Source organism: Meriones unguiculatus, chromosome 3 (assembly GCF_030254825.1).
Source record: "Meriones unguiculatus strain TT.TT164.6M chromosome 3, Bangor_MerUng_6.1, whole genome shotgun sequence".
Lineage (NCBI taxonomy): Eukaryota > Metazoa > Chordata > Mammalia > Rodentia > Muridae > Meriones > Meriones unguiculatus.
This window is the reverse complement of record NC_083351.1, coordinates 145,575,511-145,602,531: the sequence shown is the minus strand read 5'-3', so window position 1 is coordinate 145,602,531 and position 27,021 is coordinate 145,575,511. Positions and strand designations below refer to the sequence as shown.

General features: G+C 37.4%; 1 protein-coding gene across 7 annotated transcripts in view; it reads left to right on the top strand.

Moving 5' to 3' along the window:
- The window catches only part of Gabra4 (gamma-aminobutyric acid type A receptor subunit alpha4), a 91,536-nt gene that overhangs the window by 38,608 nt on the left and 25,907 nt on the right, over positions 1-27,021 (top strand). The window contains exon 9 of one of the 7 annotated variants that reach the window (XM_060380722.1): positions 20,348-20,458. The exons of 2 other annotated variants lie outside the window; for them this stretch is intronic. In XM_060380722.1, coding sequence (XP_060236705.1) covers positions 20,348-20,425 — 78 coding nt within the window. In that variant the 3' untranslated portion in view covers positions 20,426-20,458. 4 more of the 7 variants (XM_060380721.1, XM_060380725.1, XM_060380723.1 and 1 more) reach the window with 4 other exon arrangements.

The window sequence follows — 27,021 nt, the reverse complement described above, 5'->3', positions numbered from 1 at the left end:
TAAATCAAAATGTAATCAAAATCAACTGTTTTTCTCTTGATTTATTGACTTATTCATTCAACAAATACATATTTAAGGCCAACTATGGGCCAGACTTTGCACACAGACTAAGAATCAATAATGTATATTTTAAAAGCCAGCATATACCCTACACTATGGAGCTTCCGTCTTTTGTTGTTGTTTAATTATGTTTTGCTTCATCATATTGAAACTATATAATCCATTTCTTGCTTTTTATAAGTCACCCAATTTTGTGTTTAGTTTACTGTTGTTTTTTTTTTCTTTATTTTTTTTTTCTCTATTTTTGTTATTTCAAGACGGGATTTCTCTGTGTAATCCTGGCTGTCCTGGAACTTGTTCTGTAGACCACGCTGGCCTTGAACTCAGAGGTCCTCCTGCCTCTGTTAGCTCAGTGCTGGAATTAAAAGGCGTGTGCCACCATTGTCCAGAACACTGTTTATTATTTTTATCATGATTGATTCAAGAGTTAATGTAGTTATGTTTTTCTGCAGATTAAATTTGTTATTTTCATGATATTTGAGTATACATCATATTAGTTTATTTTCATGCTATTTTATTTACAAATAAAATTTAAAAACTTATTAATTATTTATTACAATTTATTTACTTTGTATCCCAGCTGTGGCCCCCTCCCTTATCTCCTTCCAATCTCGCCCTCCCTCCCCCTTCTCCAGACATGCTCCTCTCCCAGTCCACTGATAGGGGAGGTCCTCGTCCCATTCCATCTGATCCTAGCCTATCTGGTCTCATCAGGACTGGCTGCATCATCTTTCTCTGTGGCCTGGCTGTACCCCCCTCAGAGGGAGAGGATCAGAGAGCCTGTCACTGAGTTCATGTCAGAGACAGCCCCTACCCCCCTTACGAGGGAACCCACTTGCAGACTGAGGCTATGGGCTACATCTGAACTGAGGTTTTATGTCTTCTCCATGCATGGTCCTTGGTTAGGGTATCAGTCTCTGCAGGGCTTCCAGGGCTCAGGTTTTGTTTTGGTGTTTTTGTTTGTTTGTTTGTTTGTTTGTTTTGTTTTGTTTTTTGCTCTGTTGGTCTCCTTTTTGAGCTCCTATTCCCTCCAGGTCTTTTTATCTCCTCCTACTTCCATAAGATTCCATGCACTCTGCCCAAAGTTTGGCTATGAGTCTCAGCCTCTGCTTCAATACCTCCATCAGTAGTATCTTCCAGAGGCCCTCTTGGTAGGCTTCTGTCCTGTTCCCTGTCTTCTCCTGCTTCTGATGTCTATTGCATTTGCCCTTCTGAATGAGGGTTGAGCATCTTCCCTAGGGTCTTCCTTGTTGTTTAGCTTATTTAGGACTATGCATTTCAGTATGTTTATCCTATATTATATGTCTAATAACCATTCATGAATGAGTATATACCATGTGTGTCTTTCTGCTTCTGGGTTACCTCACTCAATATGATCTTTTCTAGCTCCCACCATTTGCCTGCAATTTTCATGATTTCCTTGTTTTTTATAGCTGAGTATTATTCCATTGTATAAATGTACCACAATTTCTATATCTATTCCTCTGTTGAGGGACATGTAGTTTGTTTCCAGATTCTGGAAGACACTGAGATTTCACCTTACACCCATCAGAATGGCTAAGATCAAAAATTCAAGTGATAGTACATGCTAGAGAGGATGTGGAGAAAGGGGAACCTTCCACCAGTGCTGGTGGGAATGTAAACTTGTACAACCCCTTTGGATCAATCTGGAGTTTTCTCAGAAAATTAGGAACAGTGTTACCTCAAGATCCAGCAATACCACTCCTAGGCATATATCCAAAATATGCTCAAGTATAACACAAGGACATTTGTTCAACCATGTTCGTAGCAGCTCTATTTGTAATAGCCAAATAAAATTTTTTACTGAATTCAAATCTCTTCTGTATAGAATTCTGTGTTTCATAATTTTTAAATTAATATTATCAGAGTTACTTGCTATATGATTGGAATAATGTTTTCATTTTGAAATAATATCGTATACAGAGATAATAAAAAAATTTCTAAGTGAAATTTTTCTTTAATGCTGCTAAGTTTTTATTGCATGCTTTCAGAACTATTATTTGAATAATATTTTTATTGTCCATTGATTTATGCTAAAAAGTTATTATCTTTAGCAACAAATCTTACTTAAATCACTATTTACCTTGATAGTCTTCACAATTTTTGAAATATTCGCTAACTTCTTTCATAAATATTTATAGATTTGCACTAATCTTTCTTTTTTTTAATTTGACTATTTTTTTTTATTGTTGAGGTCAATGACTTCAAGCATTCAATGGTTTAAAACTGCCTTATTTTTGTATCAGTCCATGAATGTAGTCATAGCCTTTTTTACTTCAACATGAATGTCTTTCCCTTGAATTCTGCTTGATTTTCAATTTCAGCTTCTCTCTCTGACTCTCCCTCTCTCCCTCCTTTCCTCCTTTCTTCCATCTGTCCTGTGATGTGAGTGTCAAATCTAGGCCTTGTGTATGTTAGGCAACTCCTACTACCGAACTATACTCCTTCACTTCATTTTGAAATTTCTAATGGAATTTTTTCCTCTCAGTGTTAGCTTTCCTGAAATTTTCTGCAATTAAATTTGTTCTTTTCTCCATTTCCTATGCACTCTGGAAGTTATATGTAATGTTATATATATATATATATGTATATATATATACATATTTATATATATATATATATATATATATATATATATATATATCACTAGAAGTTGTCTTTAAGGCTTAAAACAAATTCCAAAAGTAGTTTGTTTCAACTTGTAATTCTCTAACAATTTTTAAATTATAAAATACAATAAATGTCCAATGTAAACATTAACTCACCCTAATTCCAAAATAGCTTTATTCTAATGCTTCTGGGTTGTGAAATATGTTTTATGAAAGAAATCCAGGTGTAGTGCTATATACTTATAATTCATGCAACTCGAAGGACTGAGGACAAATTACAAGTTTTGTGTGAAGATGGGCTAATGTAGCAAGATACTATCTCAAAAATTCCATTTGATATGAAATTGATTCTAATCTTTTTTCTTTGTATTTGCAAGCGATGAAATTTATTGCACTGATATACTAATTAAATACAAATATGTTGAAGCACTAAGTACTCAGAATAAAATTTTCGTGTCTAATTTCCAAAGACGAGGAGATAACTGATTGGTCCCTGAGACACACCAGTTGACCACAGCAGTTGCCATCACTGGTATAGCTGGAGGAGCTCCTCTGCACAGCTAAGGTTTTGTGATTCAGAAAATTCTCTGAGGCACAGCACATGTATTGTGTGCTGATGACATAAGGAGAGAGCACGAAGAAACATTTTTTTTTCAAAATTCTGAAGATCAAACCATTTCAGCCTTGAGGGTGATTTTAAAATAAAACTGATCAAAGTATTCATCATGTGTTCATGTCCTCTATAATGAGTATCCGTGCAGTGACTCAGATCTGTAAGGCAATTTACTTCAAGGTACCCATGTTTTAAAGACAGTGACAAACGACTTAGTGCAAGGTTGAGTTCAGTCCCTGCTTGACCTCAGTGACAAGGATAACTTTATAGGGCGAGAGTATATTAAGGGGATACAAATTGGAAGACAGATACACAGGGAGAAGAAAGTACAGAAATAGAAAGACTGTGTTAAAAATGATAGTTTGTGATTGATTGCTGAAACAAAATATTCTAAGAATCCATGGAGTTTCAGTAGAGATTGTAATCAGACAACCAAACTTGTTTATTCATATATCTATGCTAAAATATAACGTCATTTCTTGTTTTGGGATAAGAAAGAACATTTCTTTATTTATTTTTAATATAGTAATGTATTTACTTTACATCCTATGGGTGGCCTGTTCCTCCTCTCCTTCCTCCTTCCCCTCTCCTTTTTTCCCCCAGAAAAGGGGAGACCCCCCTCTCCCTGTAATAACCTTCCCTTGCACATCACGTCACATCAGGACTGGCCATATTTTCATCTCCTGAGGCCAGGAAAGGCAGCCCTGCCAGGGGGAAGTGATCCAAAAGCAGGCAATGGAGTCTATGTTAGAAACAGTGCTTCCTCACACACACTTGCCAGGATCCCCATATGAAGACCAGGTAGCCCCTCAGCAAGAAGTGCAGAGGTAACAAGGGAACAAAGATTGAGGGAAAATCCAAACAATAATTGGCCCAGCCTGAGACCCACCTCACGGTAGAGAACCCAATATGATACTAATAATGATACCCTGCTATGCTTTCAGACAGGAGCCTAACTTGACTGTTCTCTGGGAGGCTTCAGTCAGCAACGGATCCAGACAGATGATGAGACTTGCAGCCAAGCATGGGGAAGAATTCTGGGGGTCCTGTGGAACTGTTGGGAGAAAAATGGAAGGACATGGAGGGGACAGGAGCCTCATAAGAAGACCAACAGAGACAACTAACCCAGTCATGCATGATCTGGACCTAGGGCCCCTGCACACATTCCTTTTTTTATTTTATAAATATTTTTTATTCACTTTACATTCTTTGCTACCCTCCCTTCTTCCCTTTACCCCCTTCTTCAAAAAAGGGGAGCTCCCTTTCCCACCTACCACAGCTCATCAAGTTGCATTGAGACTGAGCATGTCCTCTTCCCCTGTGGCCTGGCAAGGCAGTCCTGCCAGGGGGAAGTGATAAAAAAAGATGTTAAGTGAGTATTAAGTGATGCAGTCCCCACTTCCCTTACTAGAAGACTCACACGAAGCCTTAGCTGCCCATCTGCTATATCTTTGTAGGAGGCCTAGGTTGAGTTCATGATAGTCCCTGGTTGATGCTTCAGTCTCAGAAAGCCCCTCTGGGCCCTAGTTAGTTGGCGCTGTTGGTCTTCTTGTGGAGTTTCTGTCACCTCCAGTTCTTTTTCTCTTTCCTCCCACTTTTCCAGAAGACTCCCTATGCATTGTCTGATGTTTGGCTGTGAGTCTTAGCATCTGTTTTGAAGTGCTGCTGGGTAAAGCCTCTCAGAGAACAACTCTGTCAGGTTACTGTGTGAAACTTAGCAGAGTATTTTTCATAGTGTCAGGGATTGGCATTCTCCAGTAGGATGGGTCTTTGGTTGGCCAGGCATCGGTTGGGCATTCCCTCAAACTCTGTTCTATCTTTATCCCTGTACATTTGGTAGGCAGGGTATATTTGGGGTTATATTTGGGTGGGTTGGTGTTCCCCTCTCCTTAACAGGAGAAGAGTCTAATTAGGTGGTGTCCTTTTCAGTCTCTATGGCCTCTCCTACTGGAGTCTCGACTTGAGTACCCCTCATATTCTCCCTGGAGCCTACCTGACTTAGGACTCCAGCTTGTTACACAGATACCTCCACACTCACTTTTCTCAAAAGGCCTTCTGTCCTCTTGCTCTTGCTCTCCCCACATCTGACCTTCACAGTTAACTCTTTGTGCCCCCTTTCCTACCTTGTTAACAATGTTCAGCCATTACCTCTGTCTATTCTATCTTCCCTTGCTAGTGAGACTTATACATCCTCATTTGCATCATCCACATTACTTATCTTCTTGGGGTCTGTGCCTCATAGTATGTTTATCCTGTACCAGATGGCTAAAATCCACTTATAAGTGAGTACATACCATGTGCATCTTTCTGAGTCTGGGTTACCTCACTCAGGATGATCTTTTCTAGTTCTTTCCATTAGCCTGCAAATTTCATGATTTCTTTGTTTTTAGTAGCGAGTAGCATTCCATTGTGTACATGTGCCACAGTTTCATTGCCCAATCTTTGGGTGAGGAACATCTAGGTTGTTTCCAGATTCTGGCTATTGTGAATAAAGCTGCTATGAGCACAGTTGAGCAAGTATCCTCGTTGTATGGTGAATTGCCTGTGTATACATACGTCAGGAGAAGGCTAGCTGGGTCTTCAGGAAAAGCTATTCCCAATTTTCTGTGAAAGTACCAGATTGATTTTCAAAGTGATTGTGCAAGTTTACACTCCCACCAGCAAAGGAAGAATGTTCTCCTTTCTTCATACCCTTGCCAGCATGTGTTATAGCTTGAGTTTGTTTTCCTATTTTTCCTTTGATTTTTTTTTTTATTTACTACAATTTATTCACCTTGTATCCTGGCTGTGGCTCACTCCATAAGCTCCTCCCAACACACCTTCTCTCCCTCTTCTCTTCCTATGTCCCTCCCCTAGACCACTGATAGGGAAGGTCCTCCTTCTCTTCCATCTGACCCTAGGCTATCAGGTCTCATCAGGACTGGCTGCATTGTCTTCCTCTGTGTCTGGGTAAGGCTGCACCCACCAGGGAGAGGTGATCAAAGAGCCAGCCACTGAGTTCATGTCAGAGACAGCCCCTGTTCCCCTTATTAGGGAACACTTGGAGACTGAGCTGCTATGGGCTACATCTGTGAAGGGGTTCTAGGTTATCTCCATGAGTAGTCCTTGGTTGGAACATCAGTCTCAGAAAGCTATTCTTACCTGTTTGAGTTGGAACCTCAGAGTGGTTTTGACGTGCATTTCTCTGATTACTAAGGATGTTGAACATTTCTTTAAGTGATTCCCTACCATTTGAAATTCCTCTGTTGAGAATTATCTGTTTAGTTCTGTGTGCCATTTTTTTTTAATAATTGGGTCATTTTGTTTATTGGTGTTGGATTTCTTGAGTTCATTGTATATTTTGAATATTAGTCCTTTATCAGATGTAGGTGAAGATCTTTACCCAGTCTATAGACTGTCGTTTCATTCTATTTGTAGTGTCCTTTGCCTTACAGAAGATTTTCAGTTTCAAGAGGTCCCATTTATTAATTGTTGATCTTACAACCTGAACTGTTAGTGTTCTGTTCAGGAAGTTGTCTCCTGTGCTGATGAGTTTGAGACTCTTCCCCACTTTCTCTTCTAATAGACTTAGTGTATCTGGTGTTATTTTGAGGTCTTTGATGCACTTACATTTGAATTTTGTGCAGGTAGTTAAACATGTATCTACTTGCGTTATTCTACATGTAGACATTCAGTTAGACCAGCAACATCTGTTGAAGATGCTGCCTTTTTCTGTTGTATGGTTTTCACTCCTTTGTCAGGAATCAAGTGACCATAAGTATGTGGTTTTATTTCTGCATATTTTATTCAAGTCCATTGATAAACCCAGTCTATTCATATGCCAGTACTATGCAGTTTTTATTACTATTGCTCTGTTGTATAACTTGAAGTCTGGGATGTTGATATCTCCAGAAGTTCACAAAAAAAAAAAAAAATCACATGACCATCTCATTAGATGCAGAAAAAGCCTTTGACAAAATCCAACACCGTTTCATGATTAAAGTCGTGGAGAGGTCAGGAATATTAGGCTCTTACCTAAATATAATAAAGGTTATATACAGGAAGCTGATTGCCAACATCAAATTAAATACAAAGAATCTCAAAGCAATTCTGCTAAAATCAGGGACACTACAAGGTTGCCCACTCTCTCCATACCTTGTCAGTATAGTACTTGAAGTTCTACCTAGAGCAAGAAGACAACTAAAGGAGATCAAGGGGATACAAATTGAGAAGGAATAAATCTAAGTATCACTATTTGCATATGATATGATTGTGTACATAAGCAACCCCCAAAATTCCACTAGAGAACTTCTACAACTGATAAAAACCTTCAACAAGGTGGCTGGACACAAGATTGATTTAAAAAAATCAGTAATCCATTGTGCACAAACAACCAACAGGCTGAGAAAGAAATTGGGAAAACTATACTCTTCACAATAGCCACAATTAATATAAAATATCTTCGTGTAACTCTAACCAAGCTAGTGAAAGATCTGTATGACAAGAACTTCAAGTCTTGAAGAAAGACATAAAAGAAGATACCAGAATATGGAATGATGTCCAATCTCGTGGATTGGTAGGATTATATAATTAAAAATAGCCATATTACCAAAGGCAGTCTACAGATTCAATGCAATCCCCATCAAAATACCAACACATTTCTTTACAGACCTTGGAAAACAATTCTAAATTTCATATGGAATAACAAACAAAAACCAGACTAGCTAAAACAATCCTATATAATAAAAGAACATCTATTACTGTTTACTGTTTTGTACTGTTTACTGTTTTGAGGGATACGTACTTTACATAAAATGTGTTTGAGCTCCTCATCCGTAAAAGACCTTTGAGCTTAATGAGTTTAATGATACTTGGTTCAAAGGTTTTATATATATATATATATATATATATATATATATGTGTGTGTGTGTGTGTGTGTGTGTGTGTGTGTGTTTTGTATCCCAGCTATAGCCCCACCCTGGTACCTTCTCAATTCTGGCCCCCTTCCTCCCTCATCTCCTCCCATGCCCCTTCCACAGTCCACTGATAGTGGAGGACCTCTTCCCCTTCAATTTGACCCTAGCCTATCAGATCTCATCAGGACTGTCTTTCATAGTCTTCCTCTATGGCCTGGTCAGGCTGCTTCCCACTCAGGGGGAGGTGATCAAAGACCTAGCCACTGAGTTCATTTCAGAGACAGCCCCTGCTCCCCTTATTAGGGTGCCCATTTGAAGACTGAGCTGCCACAGGTACCTCTGTGTAGGGGGTGTAGGTTATCTCTATGAATGGTCCTTGGTTGGAGTATCAGTCTCGGAAAACACCACTAGGCCCAGATATTTTGTTCCTGTTGGTCTCCTTGTGGAGCTCCAGACCTTTCCAGGTCTTTCTATCTCTCCCTTCTTTCATAAGATTCCCTGCACTCTGCCCAAAGTTTAACTATGAGTTTCAGCATCTGCCCTCTGTGGTAGGCTCCTGTCTTGTTCCTTATTTTTACCTTCTTCCAATGTCTATCTTATTTGCCATTTTGAGAGAAGATTGAGCATCTTACCCACGATCCTCCTTCTTTCTTATCTTCTTTAGGTGTACAGATTTTAGTATGATTATCCTATATTATATGTCTAGTATTCACTTATAAGTGAATATACACCATGTGTGTCTTTTTGCTTCTGGGACAGCTCACTCTTGATAATCTTTTCTAGTTCCACCATTTGCCTGCAAATTTCATGATTTCCTTGTTTTTAATTGCTGAGTAGTATTAAGTTGCGTAAATGTACCACAATTTCTGTATCCATTCCTCAATTGAAGGACATCTGGAATGTTGTCAGATTCTGGCTATTACGAATAAAGCTGCTATGAGCATGGTTGAACAAATATCCTTGTTGTATACTTGAGAAAATTTTGGATATATACCTAGGAGTGGTGTAGCTGGATCTTGAAGTAGCACTGTTCCTAATTGTCTGAGAAAGCAGCAGATTGATTTCCAAAGTGGTTATAGAAGTTTACATTCCCACCAGCAGTGGAGGAGGGATCCCCTTTCTCCACAACCTCTCCAGCATGTGTTGTTATTTGTGTTTTTGATCTTAGCCATTCGTTTTGATTTGCATCTCCCTGATGACTAAGGACGTTGAGCATTTCTTTAAGTGTTTCTCTGCCATTCAATATTCCTCTATTGAGAAATCTCTGTTTAGCTCCAAACCCCATTTTTTAATTGGATTACTTGATTTGTTGCTGTTTAAGGTCTTTTAGGATTCACTAGGAGTTTGACTCACTTGGACTGTTAGTGGCCAGGCAGAGGCTTATGGTGACTATTTTTGTTCTCTGAAAATCGAAAAGATTATAGGTTATTGGAATATTCATATAAAAGGAGAGAAAGCCAATTTCTGGAATGTAATAGTAGCTGTCAGTGGCTCAAGTACACCTATGGATATTTTAAAGGGCACAAAACATCTCTTTTGTTTCTGCTCCCCATTACCTTAATTCTGCCCTTGGCTCTATCCTAAAGTGTGAATTGGATACCAACTTCATGATTTTGTTCTCCCACATCCTTACTGCTCTTTCTTAACATATCCACTTTCTCATGGATGTGAACAATTTGAATGAATAGAATGATCTGAAAGATAAGTGACTATAGAATTGCAACCAGGAAAGCTTTCTTAACAGTGTTAAATATACATTTAAAAAGTCATGGATGGGAGACATGGCATAGAGGTTAAAAGCATATATTTCTCTCATTGAGCATCTCTAGTCAATTCCTAGCATCCACATCAGGCAGTTTACAATTGCTTGAAACTCCACATCCAGGAGATCTATCCCTTCATCTGGCCTCTATATATGACATGCTATATCTTATGAAAAATAGCCAAAAGCAATGGCTAATATTAACTGAGCTTGTAAGTCAGGTTTACATGATGTAATTTATATATGCTACATAGGTACAAGCTCACAAGGGATATTTTACAAAAAGAAGTAACGTGTTTCCAGGACCTACATTATGTTGTCATGATAATTCAGATCTAGTATGGTAAATGCAATATTTAAATTGCTTCAGATGTGCTTTAGTGAAGGTCTTGCTTTATAATGTATATGTGTAGCATTTATTAAATAAAATACAGATATTAGAATGTAGTTATGTACATATATATGTAGGTATACATTTTTTATACAAGAACATACATGTATAAAACATGTACACATAAGAAGATACATAGATATTGATAAGCCCATGTTATTCTTTTGTTCAAATTTTAAAATGTTTATCATTCTTTGACACTTTTACCATGTATGTAATGTATTTTGATAATTTTCTAAGTCCTGTTACCATCTTCCAACAGCATCAACTCACAAAGAACCTGTTTTTCTTTCTAACAAGTTCCTCTCAATTTCATGACCTGAATTTGTGTGCTTTGCAAGAACAGTCTGTGCTCTAAAAGTATGGGCCATCTCTTTCTCTCTGTCCTTGTGACTGACCATAATAATTGTACATATTTATGCACCACACCATGACTTTCCATGTTTATACTGTGCCTCAAATCTGAGACACTTTTGTCAATAGTTGGAGTTAGCTAATGGACAGAAATAGAGTACTGAAAAAGACACTTAGAAAAGAAGCCAAAGAAATAACATCCATACACAGCTATTCAGGGCGAGGAAAGGAATAGTCAGGTAACTTTTGATCACTTTAGTCATTTCACTTTCACAGGTATCCGAATCTGTGATGTGCTAAACGCGATGATTTCCTGGTGGTTGGTAATATACAAGCTTCATTCCATTTCTAAAGTGTGCAGAAATGGGTCAGTTTCAAGTCTTAACTTCAATCATCCTCAAAGAAATACTGCTTAAAAGCCCCTCTTAGAAATGCTGTTCTTTAAATAGTTTAGACTAAATGCCACAAAGAAGCACAAAGTATCTTTCTTTTTGTTCTTACTCCTTTCATATCTTAACTTCTTTTAAAATCTGGTACCTTGGAAACTTAAAAAGGACATAGATTAGTACTGTCATTTCATTTGACATTTAGGCATGTTTGTGGCAAGTGTTTTATGACACTCTTCAAGTCTTATTTAGCTAAGTTCTTTCCCAAACTCATATCTTCTTAAGTACAAAACGTTCTGTGGTTGGTAATATTCTTTAGGTCATGAGTGACTGTTTCAATATACAAACATTTAACTATTTTGGTGATGTATCTTGTCTTCTGTGTTAATTTTGTTATTTCCTTTCATGTGCAGTCATGCCTTCCTCATGTATGCGTGCACATCTCAGCTAATGAGTTACAAGCATAGAATAAAACACCTATTATAGTCAGTCACCGAAGAGTCAAAGTAAAAAATCCACAGTGTTAGTCCATTTAGAGCCAGACTATTAATCTTGTGAACAACCTACAATTAACATCATCCATGTTATGTATTTCACAAGTCAAGCACACTGATAGTGGTGTAAACAACTACCCTAGAACTTCATAAATACTGGCAAAATATTAATTAGTTACTGTAATCAATTATATACTGGGAACCTGATATAATTATGTATATGTTTATAGATCAAATATTCAGTGTCACTATGTTGAGGATATTGTGATTTTTTTTCCTTCTATAGGTATGAAGATACTGAGGAGACTAAATATTGAACAAGTAATTTAGAAATAAAAATGACCTACTGTGGAAAGACAGAAAGGTCAAATAAAGAATTATATGAGAGAAAATTAAGCTAAGACATCTCCTTAGTCTTTGAAATGCAAAAAAAAGTTATGAATCAAGGCATTCAAATGATGAAGAAAAGAAAAGCAGTCAGTCTTTGTAGCTTACTGAAATAATATTATGTATATTTTGGTAGCTGATGTTAATAATGTCACATGGAGAGACAAATACCATCATTAGCATCCTAACTGAAGATAGGCGATTTCCTTCTTCAGAGATGAATATGCCATAAATTTAACAGTGCAGGAGGAAGTTGAATATATTAGCTAGTGTTTAAAGAAGAAGGAGGGAATGTGCCACCATAATGTATCATTTCTTTTATATACTCTGTTTTTTACAGATAACTTGGTAACTGAAAAAGTAGTGAGGTGTATTAACTATACAAATCGAGAAAGCAGCATTAACACCATTATGGTGATAATTATCAACCTCATTTAAAAAAATATTGATTTTATAGGTATGCAGATGTTGGCTATATTTATCTATGTGGACCACGTGTGGCTGGTGCCTGAGCAGGTCAGAAGAGGACATTACAGCCCTTCATACTGCAATTGCAAATGAGTGTGGGCTGCTGAATAGGTGCTGGGACTGGACCTGGGTCCTCTGCAAGAGCGGCAAAGTGTTTTACGCACCAAACTATCTCTCTGGCCCCCAGGCCCCCATAGACATTTCTTGAATTGCTTACTGTGCGTAACACATTTTGGGGGTTGTCATACATATGTTATGTCTAATCTTCACAACAAACTGTAAGGCAAATTATGTTATTATGCACCTAACTTTGTGGTTGACAAAGATACAGCCCTTCGTGTGGTTACTGGGTAGAATATATATGTAGTGACTGGTTGACTTGGCTTTGAGCCCTGTCTGTTGGGTATCAGAAAGACAGATAATTTTAGGTGAATGTTGCTGCCTCTACCTAGGTAGAAACAAACAAAATGGTATTTTGTCTCCATTTCAAATTCTTCAGTGTTGGTTTGACCACAAAACCCTATACTTAGATTTCTATTTCTCTGTTAACTTTTGTATGTAAACTAGAAGATCTCAGTCTGTTCTAATTAAGCTGTCTGTGTCACTACATGCTCACCCAATCTGAATTAATGCACTATGCTATCTATGTTCTTTGACATAGATGTAGTTTATTGCATATGACATGCCAAGAGCTGATTAGATGTAGGGTAATTTTTCTGGGGTCATTGAATCAGGTACCATTAAATAGTTTATATTTACACATCTACCAGGAACTCATACTGTTCCACCAGCAATAAAAATATCACTTATACTGAACTTTCCATGTGTGATAAATATTTTAAGCATTACATATTATATGTTATATGTCATATATCATACATTATGTATAATATAGTATACATTATAAAAGATACATTACACATTATATAAGATATTATATGGATATTCTCATATAATCTTCACAGCAGTCCTTTTTATAGATGAGGAAATTGAAGTTCCAACAGGTCTAAGTGATTTGCCCAAAGTCACACAGCTGCTGTGTAACAGAGCCAAGATTTAAAGCCAGACACACTGCATCCAAATATATGCTCAGAAACTAGTACAGACTGCTGCCCTTCAGTTATAAACCCCCGAAAGCCTCCATCCTACCTCTTCTCACATACTCTATCCCACCTCAGTTCTGATGTATCTGAAAGTTATTTTAATGTTCACATTGTTAAAAATGTAAATCTTCCTTTGAAATTCTATCCCACTTTTAAATATGTTATTGCTAAACAAAGTTTACCAAAGTCACAGAAACATAATGCACCTTCCCCAACTCTAGCATAGCATGAAATATGTGTAGAGTTTGTCAAAGCCAAAGGTCATCAGTTAATTGAACAGTAATTTTAATAAATCGTAGATAAAGTAACCCACAATTCGTTGTTATTTTTGAAATTCAAAACATTAAAAAAAAACATGAGCAAATATTCTTCTGAACTTTGACTTGAACTATTTTATATGCATTAATGTGTCCAATAAGGATTATTTATTTCTATGTATAATCAAGGGAATGTTATGAAAAATATTTATAGGACTGTTTTCTCTTACAGAATTTATGCTGTACTGGGTAAGAGAATGTCTATAAAGATGACAGAGAGAAATAGGGAAGTAGGAAACAGAGGACACTGGGAGAAGTACACTAAACTTTAGGGCATGGTGGCTGTCAGGAGAATATAGATGGTGAATCTTGCATTATACTGATATTCAGCAGATGAAACAGAATAGCCCAGAAATGAGCCAGCTCATTACTGTAAATATCATTAGTTGACTTATGATATTCATAGAGTAGAGGAAGGATCATTTTAGAATTGCCATATAATTTATAACTATTAGCATGGTGTTAGGGTTTTTATTTCTCAATTTACTCTATTACTTTTTTTTCTGAATGATTCCAGCACAGCTGCTGAGCATCGATCAGGTGCTCAAGAAGTATCTCCTACTGATTTCGTTATTTATATAATGAAGGTATAAATCCTATGGAGGCAGTCCGTGAAAGAACCACACTTCCTCATTGGAAACTCTGTATGAACTTAAAGTAATTTTTATTTGACCTTTTCCCGTCTCTGTCAACAATATGGCTAGACCAACACTTCTGTGTGGGGTAGAAAAAGAAACAGCTTTAAAGTACACAAAGCTTGAAACAAACTTCTCTCAATGTTTGGATATATTTTGCAGCAAGTTCTAGTCTGTAAGCTACTGAGTAAAATTATTCATTCCTTCTGGTTTATTTGACTAAGCTGCCAATTTTCTCCTTGCTATTTTGAGGAGCTAATTTTCTCACAACATAATATACATCTCTGAATTTCCAGCTTTTTGCTCAGCCTCGGATGATGTAGCAGTTTCAAGATACATCAGTTTGAGTATGACTTATTTCATTTCACTTAAATGAATTAGAGCATATTATGTAAGAAAAATGTCTTTGTAAAAGACAAATATGTGTTTTGGTCAATTTTCCAATAGTTTTAAGAAGGCAGAATTTTTCATATACCTTGTGTATGAGACTCTTACTTAATGTTTCCTTGTAGCTGACTCCACAAGACATTTGCCCCTCTCAGATCTCTTGCCCCTCTCAGATCTCAGATCACTTCCTCAAAGTGTCTTTTATTGTCCTTTTTGGTGATCTTCAGTGTGCACATCCCACATTTGGCCATGTTTGCACTTTCTCTGTGTCTAGATCTTTGGTGCTTTGCCTGAGAATTAACATGTACAAATTCTCAAAGGTCAGTGGGAACACTGTACGAAGAGCAGAAAGCCAGTTTTTGTATACAAATGTTATTGTCTCTAGTTTAAAAAAAAAGCTGACTCCTCTTTCTTTTTTTCACGTTTTCTTATTTAGTTATTCACTGTACATCTCAATCTTACTCCTCTTTCTCCTCTCCTCCCAGTCCCTCACCTCCATCCCTCCTTCATCCCTCCATTCCCCCTTCCCTGCCCCTCAAAAGGGGAACCCCACCACAACCTCACCCCACCATATCCAATCAAATCAGGACTGTGTATGTCCTCTTTCACAGTGTCCTAGCAAAGCATCCCCACCAGGGGGAAGTGATTGAAAAGCATGCAACCGAGACCATGTCAGAGACAGCTCAGATCCCCTATCTAGGGACCAACATGGAGGCTAAGCTGACCATTGGGTATAAATGTGTAGAGGACCTAGATCTAGTCCATGCATGGTTCTGGGTGGCTGCTTTAGCCTCTGCAAACCCTTATGGGACTAGATTAGTTTGAACTCTTCATGTTCTTGCAGAGTTCCTGTACCCTCTAGGTCATTCTATTCTACACCCCCTACACACACCCCTACTCTTCTTCAAGGCTCCCTACACTCTACCCAGTTTCTCACAATTTGGCTGTGAGTCTACTTTCTGTTTTGATCCATTTCTGGGAAGAGCCTCTCAGGGGACAGCCATGCTAGGCTCCTGTCTGTAAACACAGTACACCATCATCAATATCATCAGGGGTTGGCTTTCTCCCATGGAGTGGGTCTCAGGTTGCGCCACACGTTGGTTGCACATTCCCCCAATTTCTTCTCTATTTTTATTCCTGCACATCTTGTAGGCAAGGTAAATTCTGGGTAGAAGTTTTTGTGAATGGGTTGAGGTTCCTCTCTATCTGCCAGTAGTCCTGTTTGGTTACGAGGTGACCTCTCCATATGCCTAAATGGAGTTAATCTATCAGGCATATTTTTAAAAGACTATTACAACTAAGACTAATATTTAGCATAGAACCTAATACCTCAGTATTTATTGACTAAGTCAATAAAATAAATAAATAAATAAGATGAATGAAACAACTGCTGTTTCTTCAAAATACTAACAATAACACAAAGTCTTGAGTCAAAGCAATATCACAGATTACAGTTAAGTTTATTACAACACTGTTGTTTTGTTTTGTTGATTTTTTTGAGACCTACCTAAGGACTTGGGATAACTCAAGGAAATTTAGGTGACTCTCCTTTTAACATCAAGCCACCTGTTTTTTGTTTGTTTGTTTGTTTGTTTTGTTTTTTTGTTTTTTTTTAACTCTCCCATATGAAACAAGTGTTATCCTTGTTCTTCCATTAGATATAGCTTTGAGCTTTAATTTGAGTATGTGGGCTATAATCTCTACTTTCCACCACAGAATGGTGTTGGTGGGAAGGCAGCTAGAGTCAGTGAATTACTCTGGTTAAGTTATTCTTAGAACACACAGATATGCTCTCTGGTTTGTATGAGGAAAGACCTTTGTGGTGATCTTCAAAGAACAGATTTGATTAACATTTCACTTGTAAGGTGGCAAATAGAGGTCTCTGTGTACCTTAAATGGGCTTTTCTAAAATAGTAAGCAAGGAGCTGGAAACCACTGAGTAACCTGCAATTTCCTTTCTTCGAGGATCTCTTTAGCTAACATTAGGGATGGCAGTGGTTGGTCAATGTACAACACCAGATGTAATTGACCTTGAGTGGTTGATTCTTCCATGAAAACATGAGTTTTTGGGATTGTTTTTCTATAGAAAGTCTATGTTTATAGGTTGAAACTATATAAAAATCCCACAATTTTGTGGTTAGGTGGTTAAAATAAATAGGTGGTTGATGACAGTCTTTTGAAGTAAAGATGAGGCAGATATGACTGACAGTTATTTTTTTCCATATGCCTAATTATAGCAGCAAACTAATTATTTGCTAATTTCATTGATTATAATTACTAGCACTAATAAGTTGGCTGCTTTGTTTTTGTTGTTTGTTTGTACAACTGAAATGTTATAAATTTGGAGCTCCACTCAATGTGCCCGGAGCAGAGGAGAGCAAATCCTTTGTGGGCATCTTACAGTTCTCCACAGGACTGTTTGTAAGTCGCTTTATTTTAGTTTGACTCGAAGCAGCAGAGGTTTGTATAAATTTCGAGCTTCAATGGGCACTTTCCCATGTGCTCAGCTCACTATTGCTGCTTTTGCAAGAAACCCACTTTGCTCCAGCCGATCCTGAAAAATGTTCACATGCTGTCTGCCTAATGTTTGCTAATGGGGCTGCTCTAAAAATGGCATCAGCGAGGTTACCTATTATCCACAGAACAAGAATACATTTTGGGACTGAAATAGATTATAGTCAATGGGGACCTGAGCTGCTGACAGAAAGTTATTTTAGTATCCTCCAGCAATTCATAAGAAATAGAATGAGACTTTTATACAGGGATTCCTATTTGTTTTCTGTTAATTTAAAAATGAATTCTTTAGAACATTTAATATTTCATTTGTATTACTTATACTTAATTTCCCACTGTTTCTTTATGAATTACATTCATCTTTCAAAATTCCATAAATCATTCAGGATTGTATGTCTGTCATGAATAATAGTCATTGTAGAACAGCAAATTATTTTTATCTAATGCATTACCTTAAATGTGTGTAAAGAAATATATCAATACATCATGAGCTAGAATATGGATAGGCATATTTTATCTTCATTTTTATTGATCAAAATAATTTTTCTACATGATTCTCAGATTCATAGCAAATTAGAAAGAACATTTTTCAATTAGCATGTAATGAATATGCCATCTTTTTACGCACATCTGCAAGTGTTCAAATTTACGACTTCTGTCCTTATGGTCAACCCAGTTTAACATTTGTTGTGGCAGAAGCATCCTGCCCTGACCACTGAAACTTGCAAGAAGTATTTAACCTCAAACAGTAATACAGATTTATGTGACTGTAATGTTATACTATAATAGAGTTAATGGTAAAAAAATTTCAATTAATAGAGGATTCCGGAAACCCATGAGACACTTTAGGATAATTAGGTACCACAACTAATTTTCTCATGGCTATGCAGTCATTTTTTAGCCATTTAGTGTCACTAGTCAGTCATACTTGCAGAAATCATAGCAGTTCTAAGTTCCAGAGAAGGAGACAGAGAGAGACATACAGAGAGAGACAGATAGATAGACAGACACACACTCTTTCTTTCTCTCTCTCTCACATGCAGGGGGAGGAATGGAGGGAGAGTGAGAGAGGGTGCTCTCAACAGTTCTATTGTGTGATAGTGATTATATAAGATGCAGGCAAAATGTTTTATAATGTAAGACAGAAAACATCAGGTTTTTATTCTCAGAAAAATTAGATTGTTTTCCTCATTTAGGACAAATGAACAGAATAGATTTTTTTTTAACCTTTTTTGAGGCAAGACAAGTACAGGAAAGTCAAGACAATGAATGTGAGAAGAGGAATTCTGTGGCACATCTCTGGTCTTTGTCCTTCTGAGAGATGCCTTTCTCACTAAGTGCTTCCATTTTGAGGAATGTTTTGAGCACGGAGGAGACCCTAAAAAGATTAATCCTATTTGCTGGCTTGAATAACAGTATGCAGTGGACTCCCAGAGATCACTATGAACCCAAGTGTTGCATTCTGGGATGAACCCTTTTGCTGGGCTTGTGCTTTTACTTGAGAGACCTGATTTAGGGCTATGCTGTGAGCTGAATTCATTGTGCAGCATCATCTCAATGAATAGCATGTATTCATTGCTACATGAAATAAAGCATATGGATGTTCATTCTGGGCCAATCTACCAGCACGGTAGAATGATCGCAATCACACCCTCCCAGTAATGCAGCAATGAGACGCAATTCTTTGCTTCTTTTTCACCAGCTCACCACAATTGTTCCTGCTCTCTACTTTGGATGTTCTCCACAGTCTGATGATTGTGTTTGCTCCTCAGTGTTCTCTCTTCATGTCATTAATATCCCATTTTTCTCTAGCTGAGGGTCTCTGTGCTTACGATAATAGTTTGATAGATTTCTAAGAGATAAAGACTGATTGTTTTAGTGGTTGAAGCAAAGACTGGATACTCAGTGCAAATCTTATTACTGAGCAGCTTCATAGTTCAGTCCTATCTAGAGTCACAGGTAGAATATTTTACAGTTCTGGGGACTTTTTTTTCTAAGGCAAAGTTCTCCGTAAACACTAAGAAAAGTACTGAAATAAGATGGTGAGGCTACAGCTTCAAATGCCTATGCCCAGCACTGTTTGTAATAACCATTCACTTGATGCTACTATTTCCAGTATTACTGTAGGACAGTCTAGCTGACAAACCAAAATTCAGTTCTGAGACACTGAAGATGTCTTCGGGGTGATTTTGACCCCAAATGTGAGACAGCCTGAGGGCTTTATAGTTAAGTCCAACAATAACAGGGGGCCCTATCCCTTCTTTCCTGTGTTCTGGGGTGATTGGGTTATGTTTCACTAAATCATGAGGAAACACCTCCTATCCATCATCCTATGCCTGGGTTGAAATATGGGCTCTGCCTTTGCTAACTAGGATGTCACCCAGTATCTTCAATTTTACTATTTTTTTAATCTGTCTTAAAGATGTTCAGTCCATATCACTGCAAGTGACCTGTAAGCATTTCTTCATTTTCTTTCCTTTCCTCCTGCCTCTTCATCCTTCTCTTCTTCTGTATTCTTCCTTCCCTTCTTCTCCCTTTGCTTCCCTCTTTCCACTGACATTCAACTGAGTGCAGCTGCTTTGGTGGTAGGCCATTTCAAACTGGAATATGTTAGTGCCAGGTGTGGATTTAATTGGACCTTTACTTAGAACACAGGCAGACAGTATTCAGGATGTCCCCCTCCCCGCTGAAAACTGCTGAGTCACCAGTTCCAAAATCGGCATAAAATAAGTCCAGACCTTCCAGAAGCTGCATATGTAATGTGATCAATGCCTTGGGAGGAGGGGCTAAACAGGGATTTTCAGAAGAAATGTTTCCATCAGCTCCCATCGAAAACTATTTGCATTCAGCTCAGGTGAAAAAAAATCTTAAAACGGTAGATAAAGGAAATGAAGGCATGAGCAACATGTTATTTGTAGGAATGACATACATTATCTCCTTGGCAACTGCAGGGTGGCAATCTGTGTTGTGTCATCTTGGATCCCTGGAAGTCACTGTTTCCTACGGAAACAAAGGAAAGAACAACATGAGAAAAAGAGTACAGCTTTCAGTCTCCTAGAAAGGTATTTTTAAACCAAGGGACCAGCAGGCTCTCACAGTATAACAAGAGCTCAAAATGACATTACATTTTCATTTATTAATTTAACAAGGCTTTGTAATACGATTAAATTTGGTTAAATCTGATGGGCACTTTAATCATGCTTTGTGATGAAATGATGAGTTAAGACAATTATGTGGACCTCCAGTTCTTTTAAACGCACTGGGGTCTCCAGCTTGTGCTCATTCATTTATACATTCTATCAAGAAATTTTTGTAAAATGCTCTGTTTGTGCCAGATGCCATGCAAAGCATCAGGCTGCACGGACCTCTTGTTTATATATTACAGTCATTCTGCCATAGCCATCAGATATTGTGCCATTTCTTTATTTGAAGTGAATCAACACTTTACCAAGCATCCACTTAGTCACAGCTTTGGGACCCTATTACATAAGAAGCTAAAATTTAGCAAAAATGAGCCATACTACTTTCATAACACTTGGTATACAAAACACTTGGAATACAAAACAGTTCTCATGCTCCTTTTTCTTTGGTCAGTGATTTCTGAGATCTTCCAAAGGTGTAATCAGCTAGTTTTTATCAATGGCTTCAGAATAAATAGCTCCAAAACACAAAATAATAGTGACTGGTATCGAATATAATTTCATTTGTCAGGTCATTTGTCAGGACTGCAATAGAATATTTTAAACAAGGAACATGTGGGTTGCAATGCAGAAGGCCACATTCTAAAAGTTTTCACTTTGATGAGATTCAAGGAAGTATTAACATTATACAGAGAGGTGAAGAGATCTTAAAGGACTAGAATGGGATAGTTTGATCACCGCAGGAAGATCATATCACTGCTTGCATGAGGTTAAAGCATCCTATAATTGTTTCTAGAATCACCAGTGGGTTACTGAAACCCCATCCCCTGAAGTGGTGTGGGAAATAAGGGCTTGAGGTTAACTGGTATAGTCATGAAGATTTGATTTTGGGCTCTTCACAGTGATACTGCTGCATTGGACCATGTGCCTAGTGTCTAGTGAATTGCTTTTAGTGCTTATTCTTTAATCCTATCATAGCAGAAAGTGAGGCATTTGTTCACTTTTCTGGAGCCTATTAAGTAGTGGCTTAAAGACAGTCAGTCTGCAAGTGTCTACCAGAGGCTAATAAAGTTGCCTGAAGGTTGACTTCTTTAATAACTTTAGGTGCTCGTCTACCTCAGAGGAAAAGTCATGAGTCTGATTGTATAATTTACTCATTAAATTAACAACCAGACTTCCTTTTCTAATTTTTTTTTCTCCCTTAGGGTCATATTCTACTATGTCCTTCCTGAGAGCATGATTTCAGCTTAAATTTTTCTTGGTTTTTGTGGAGATATTCATGGAAGTTTTAAATAGCATTGCAGCTGTACAGAAAAGCTGTTCTAGAGTGTGCTTTGAAAGTCAGCTTTTCAATAAACGATAGCTTCAGATGATTGAGAGGAGGGAAAAGAGTCCTGTAAAACAAGCCATTGCAGCCTCTGGCTACATGTTTCAAAGCATCCTGGAAAAGAGGCTCACCTGTCTCTCTACTTTGCTACTGGAGAGGGAGGTTAGTATCACGCATCTCATGCTTTTCTGGAGCAACATCAAATGGCAAGAATGTAAGGAAGTTGATCCAAAAGGTTATTTTTCCATTCTTGGTGGAATCATGCAGTCATAGTTTCTATAGGCACATGCACAAAACAGGAGAGCAAATGCAATTCATTGTGGTTATCAGTTAATACCCAGGATTGACTCATTAAACAGTTCATTAACTCTTATAGTGTGATCTGCATAGAATAAATGGCTGTGATCTAGTTTTCAGGTAGATGTAAATGTGCTGCTTTGGGTTATATTTATTGCCAACTACATGTTTTTTGAGATTTGTTGTGTGAAACTATTTTTTTGCTATTTTTTGTGTACAGAAGTTGATTTTGTTGCTGAATTATTTTAATATGATTTACTCATATATTTAATATCCACTCAACATATTTTATAGAGGAATTTACAGTGTCTGCTATTGCTGGGTGGTGAGTGAAGGAACATAGTAAGGAACATGGAGCCCTAAGAAATAGTGGGAAAGGATGTTGGCACAAACATGCTAAATACTAGTCTAGAAAAAGCATTAGATTTTATAAAGATATCATAGTCTTGGTTGAAATTTTTATGGTGAAAGATTTCAACAAAGGTGGCAAAAATGTCACACTAAACTTGTCAGGGAAGTCAATGTTTAGATTCTGTCTTAGAAGAAAAAGGCAAAGAATATGGAGGCAAGAAGATAGGAGAGAATGTGCAAAGAGCCTGAACCAAGAAAATATGGCCCAAGCTGCCAGAACTTAACTAAGGCATTATACATAGCTGTCATATGTTTTAATTTGGGTTTCTCCATAAGGTAACCCTCTTGCAAATATTTCCTGGCTAACAATTTACTTTGAAAAGTGATCCTGTATTATTTTGCCTTTCTGTTGCTGTGATAAAACACTGACCATGTCCAACTTGGTGAAGGAGGGGTTATTTGGTTTACAAGCTGTAGTCTATCATCAAAGATGCCAGGATAGGAGCTTAAGGCAGGCAGTGAGGCAGAGACAATAGACTCTATAGTATAATGGAAGGCTGCTTCCTGGCTTGCTTTTTCTGATTTGCTCAAGTACCTTTCTTATGTGGCTCAGCCCCTCCAGCCTAGGGATGGCATCACTCATGCTGGGCTAGGCCCTGCTACATCAATTAGCACTTAAGAAAATGTATCACAAACACGAGCAAAGGCTAATCTGATTGAGGTAGCCCTTCAGTTGAGGTCTCCTTTTCCCATGTGACACCATGTCAATGTCAAGTTGATATCTGAAGTTAACTAGGATAGATCCCCAAATTACAATGAGATGGGACAGATTGGGGGGGAAGGCAACCTAGTAGCAGTAATAGGCCAAGTCACCAATATGTCCTACCATGCTGGAGACCCCTATAGACTATATATGTTGCCAAGACTCAGAACTACTGTGCTTGGTGACGAAGAACCTGGGCTACTTACTTAGTACCTCTTAACTTTTGTTGTTAGGTCTGCTCACACATAGGTTATTCATTAAAACAGTATATATTTAAGGTGTATGACACACCATTGTGATGTACATAGTGAAATTTGTACAAATCAGCTAATTATATCCATTTATCTGCATAATTTCCTATTCTCTATGCAGTGGGAACAGTGAAGGTCTACTCTCTCAGTGTTTCAAATGTATACTGTGGAATTAGAAAGCAGATTTCTACAGACATGCATTTTATTTGTAGAACTTATTTAGCTTGCACAACTGAAAACTTTACTTCTTCACTCTGTGTTCTGCCCTGGTAACCACCACTCTGCTCTTTCCCTCCATGAATTCAGCATTTTAAGAATCCACACAAGAAGTTAGAGTGTTGTCTCAGCAGTTAAGAGCACTTGCTGTTCTTGCAGAAGACCTGAGTTTGGTTCCCAGCACTGACACTGGGTGGCTCACAACCATCTGCAACTCTAATTCCCTTTTCTGGACTCTGCTGTCACTTGCACAGATGTGGTGCTCATACAGATGAGCAGACGCACACACATACACACACAAGAAAAATGAATCTACATGTATGTGAGATCACACACTGTTTATTTTTCTCACATTTCTTGCCAATAAATTTTTCCCTCCCCCATTTCAGGCACCCTTCAGCAGGAAAGACAGCAAACTGTCAGTGTATGGTAACCTCCAGAATAGGCCAAGTAAAAATGTGCAAGGCACATACAGAATATGTTACCTCAGGGTACCTGGGGCATCTGAGAGAGAGAGAGCTTGGGGGAAAATGAGATGTGATTGGAATAGATTGTATTGAACATTATGACTTATACATTTTCCCCACTAAAACAAAATGGTGCCACTGAAACATGTTAGAAAATGCAATGACCGTATTTTTATGAGTGTCATTTCAGTGGAGGGGGAAAGAGAGGGAAATACACAAAGGTGTTATTTCAGAGAATGTTAATTGCCCATGCAACAGCCAGGTGAGAAATGAATACTTTTGTAATGACTGTAGACAAACTGAAAAGATATTGAGGAGGTTGGATGGAAGGTAGAGAATAGTAGAAGATTTGTTGCTTGGAAAAATGGCAGAATATAGAATTTAGCAGTAGAACTGCATTGGCTTGAACAAATATTTTGTTCATTTAGGTTAGAAATGAGCACGAAAAAATTCCTTAGGAGAAGGTATTTACTGTTTAGGAATTATACAGGACTGGTGCCAAAACCATAAATATTTACTGAATAATTGAATAAAATTGTTGGCTAGATGAATAAACTAAAACAAGGTGAATCTAAGATATATAGATTGCATATTTCTTTAAGTATATGTCTAGAAGCTGGAGAAAATTTGTGATAATAAATATTAATTTTATCATATTGATATAAAAGTTGTAACAAAAGCCATTGGACAGTCCCATTTATTGAAATTAGGCAAACAAAAAATCCCTGAGAGTAGAGAACATAGAAACCACATTTCAGAATTAGATAAAGAGAATTCTGTACTGGAGAACAAGAAATGTAAGTAGAATTTTCTGCTTGACTGGAATATGGCATTACAGGGAAAATTCAAGGAACAAAAATAAATTAATAGTGTAATATATTAACTGAGAAAGTGTGCGATATAGACTTTTTAAAAGTCCCTAATGTGAGAAACTGAAAATTTCAAAGGAATATGGGAGTAGAATCACATAACGGTGCCATGCACAGTAAAGACAGATGGATCGGTAAAAACAGTAATTGTAGATAATTGTCTCCAGATCAGCAGTCACAAATAGTAGTTGGTAGGAAGGGTCAAAAGTTTGAGGGGTCTTCAAAGCTGATATTTGTCTTTATTTATGGTGAGAATGAAATTTTAAGATACTGTAGCTTTAAAAGAGTATTTAAAAAATAATCTCACATGCACGATGGGGTTGGCTACCCAGAGGCTATTTAAGCTGTGGGCTGGCTTTCCCCAGGGTCAGATGATTGTTCAAGGTTCCTGAATAAACTGCATTGAAAATAAATAAATAAATAAATAAATAAATAAATAAATAAATAAATAAATAAAATGCAGTCACATTTTGGGCTGGTGAAAAAAAAAATCTCACCCTATTAAGTATGAGGTCCGCAGAAGTCTCTTCTGTCTTTGTTTTTTATTTTTTTTTAACAAATCTATCTATCTATCTATCTATCTATCTATCTATCTATCTATCTATCTATCTATCTATCTATTTCAACTTATTCACTTTGTATCCCCACTGCAGCCCCCTCCCTCATCTTCTACCAGGTATTTTGGCTCTGTTGTTCTTCTTGTGAAGCTCCTGTCATCTTCCAGGTCTTCCTATCTCCCTCTTCTACCATAAAGATTCTGGCACTCTGCCCAAAGTTTGGCTAGGAGTCTCAGCATCTCCTTCAATAAACATACTGAAATCTACAGACCTAAAGCAGCTAAACAGCAAGGATGACCCTACTGAAGATATTTAATTCTCATTCAGAAGGGGAAACAGGATAGACACCCGAAATGGAAGAAGAGAGTATCAAGGAGTATTAAGGAGGTTTAAAGCGTGTTTACCTGATTTTAAAATCTACATTTCCAATATTATTATTTTTTAATCATTTTTTATACTACCATGTAAAAATGACAACGATCCTTGATAGCTTTGGGTTTGGGGCTTTGTTTTGTAGATGTTGGGAGAGTAAATTTCCTACCAAATGTTTGTGTCTTCTACTTTCCTGATTGCCCGGCTGAAGTGGTTATCTTGGTAATATACATTAATGCGCTGATGAGGCATTTGCCAGAAATTGCAACTCAGCTACTGGTTCAATTCATGCTAAATTTACAATCTGCCTTTACTGAAGTGCAAAATTGGCTTTCTTGTCACAAAGTGATAGAACATGCAAAATAGTCTAATACCTTATTTTCTAGCTCAAGTGAGATTAGCTTAGGATCATAGAAAATTTAAAAAAAAAATCCTTTCAGATGAACAGCTGTTCCAGCATGAGAGGCTTGTTAAGTGGTGAATGACTTTGATAATGCCCCATTGAAAATTTCAGCTGATATCATGGGGCTTATCCCTTAGGACAAGGAGAATTATTTCCTGGAAAATACCCAAACTATTTAAGTTGCATGGAGGGCTATGCACTTGATAATGTAAGTACGTCGAGATGTCATGGATCCCTGTGAATTTGTTCTACTGGTATAATATGCTACATAATTGTAGGTGGAGTAGATGAGGACCACGTTTTGGTAGCATGATAGTTCAACCTATGATTTCTTGTCAACTTGCTATGCTTCAGTGTACAAATTTTCACAGGGATTGAACTTCAAACATATAGAGGTTGTGTACATGTTATGCTGTGGCATTTACTTGTAATGCCAGCCCTGGGAAGGTTGTGTTAGGAGGATCTAAATTCAAGGTTACCCTCAGTTATATGGTGAACTCAAGGCCAGCCTAGAAATATGGTAAGATCATGTTTTTTTTTTTTTTTTAAAGAAGAGATAATTTATGCAATAAATGATTTAGTAAGTAATCTTCTCCTACATACCCCTGTGTA